At 37.6% G+C, this 2,093-nt stretch overlaps 1 protein-coding gene across 1 annotated transcript in view; it reads right to left on the bottom strand.

Annotated features, from left to right (window-relative positions):
• The window catches only part of LOC107679372 (ephrin type-B receptor 1-like), a 27,529-nt gene that overhangs the window by 16,425 nt on the left and 9,011 nt on the right, over nt 1-2,093 (bottom strand). The window contains 1 exon segment of the mRNA XM_016474891.1: nt 168-449. Coding sequence (XP_016330377.1) covers nt 168-449 — 282 coding nt within the window.

Here is a 2,093-nt window from a genome sequence, read left to right as displayed (position 1 = left end):
TGTGAGTGTGTGTGTGTGTGTGTGTGAGAGTGTGTGTGTGTCTCTGAGAGTGTGTGTGTGTCTCTGAGAGTGTGTGTGTGTGTCTGTGTGAGTGTGTGTGTGTGTCTCTGTGAGTGTGTGAGTGTGTCTCCGTGTGTGTGTGTCTCTGTGAGTGTGAGTGTGTGTACCTTGCTGTAGGGGTTCTCCATCCAGGCGGGGTGTGTGCTGCTGGCCGTGTCCTCGTCGCTCTGGTAATAGTACAGGTTGAAGGTCTCTTTGCAGGTGCGGAAGCTGGAAGGCATGGCCGAACACTCCATCACGGTGAAGCGGATCTCCACATACACCTGAGTCGCCCCGCGCCGCGGGATGAAGCGCGTGCGCAGCCAGTGACTCACTGACGTGTCCATCGGACAGATCTGAAAGGTGCGGACGCTGTTGCCCTCCTCATCCAAACCGCTCATCTCCTCCCACTGACAGAAAGATCAGTGTCATCCATCAGCATTAAAACACCGTCAGAGCTTACAGCAGGATATTAATTCCTGTGCTAATCAACATCACGTGAAATACAGAACTTAACGACAGACTGGCTCTATTTATGATCTGCCTCACTGCACATTATCATAAAGATCACCGTCTTCCACCAGAATATAATCACTTGATGTCATCAATATGTAAACAGTGACTGTGTTCAGTTTCAGCTCTGCTGTATAATCCAGTTTCAGCCCTTTTCTGAATACAGTGTTCATATGTGTGCAGGTATGGGAATATTCCTGTATTTGTGGTTGTTGTGTGTTTTATTTCCTGCTGTTATTTCCCAAGAGATTCCAGATGTTGCCGCTGGTTTTGTGCTCACTAATTAGTTTAAATACTACTTTACACAGTAATTTAATTAGGATAATTAACTTGAACACTTTCCACCCTCAAAAAGCCCAACAACACCAAACGGAAAGCGCCAGACAATCATTATAATAAAAACACTGGTTAATGTTAATTTCTTTTAATAATTCTATAAAATAATGAGTCTGGTTGTCTCTTCAGAAATGCATCCATTTGAGTTTATGATCCTAAACACCTAACCTACAGCTCAGTATCTGTTAGCACCCATAATTCAGTCTGGACATACACATATGCAACTAATTTCCCATTAAAACAGGCTTATTCCAAGAGTGGGAATCTGAATATTGTTTTAAGGTAATTGAATTGTGGCGTTTGCATGGAAGCCCGTTTCTGCCACAGAATAAAAATATAAAATATAATTGCGACTTTTAATCTCACAAATCTGACTTTTTTTGTCAGAATTCTGTTTTATTTTTGCTACTGAATAAAAAATAGTTTTATATCTCACTAATTCTAAGTTTTATATCTCACTAATTCTAAGTTTTTATCTCACTAATTCTAAGTTTCAAATCTCACTAATTCTAAGTTTCATATCTCACTAATTCTAAGTTTTTATCTCACTAATTCTAAATGTTTATGTCACTAAATCTGAGTTTATATCTCACTAATTCTAAGTTTATATCTCACTAATTCTAAGTTTATATCTCACTAAATCTGAATTTATATCTCACTAATTCTAAGTTTATATCTCACTAAATCTGAGTTTATATCTCACTAAATCTGAATTTATATCTCACTAATTCTAAGTTTATATTTCAATAATTCTAAGTTTTCTCTCAGGAATTCTAAATTTTATATCTCACTATTCTGTTTTATATCTCACTCTTTCTGAGTTTATATTTCACTAATTCTATGTTTTATTTCTCACTAATTCTATGTTTATCTTTCTTCAATTCTATGTTTGTTTCGCAATTCTGTTTATATCTCACAACTATGAGTTTATATCTTGCAATTTCAAGTTTCTATTTCACAATTCTAAGTTTTTCTGCAATTCTGTAGCGGATTACCTTTTTCATATTTTTATTCTGTGGGGAATCAAGCTAATCAAACTATTACAAAACACTGATGTGCATGTAAATGCAGTTACCGGTGTTTCATGTTGACGTTAACCTGGAATGTTCCTTTGACGGTCACATGAGTTCGTGTGTGTGTGTGTGTGAGAGTGTGTGTGAGAGTGTGTGTGTGTGTGTGTGAGAGTGTGTGAGTGTGTGTGTGAG

Source organism: Sinocyclocheilus anshuiensis, unplaced genomic scaffold, assembly GCF_001515605.1.
Source record: "Sinocyclocheilus anshuiensis isolate Anshui unplaced genomic scaffold, SAMN03320099.WGS_v1.1 scaffold2162, whole genome shotgun sequence".
NCBI classification, from domain to species: domain Eukaryota; kingdom Metazoa; phylum Chordata; class Actinopteri; order Cypriniformes; family Cyprinidae; genus Sinocyclocheilus; species Sinocyclocheilus anshuiensis.
The sequence above is the reverse complement of the archived record's forward strand: the minus strand, read 5'-3'. Positions and strand labels throughout refer to the sequence as shown.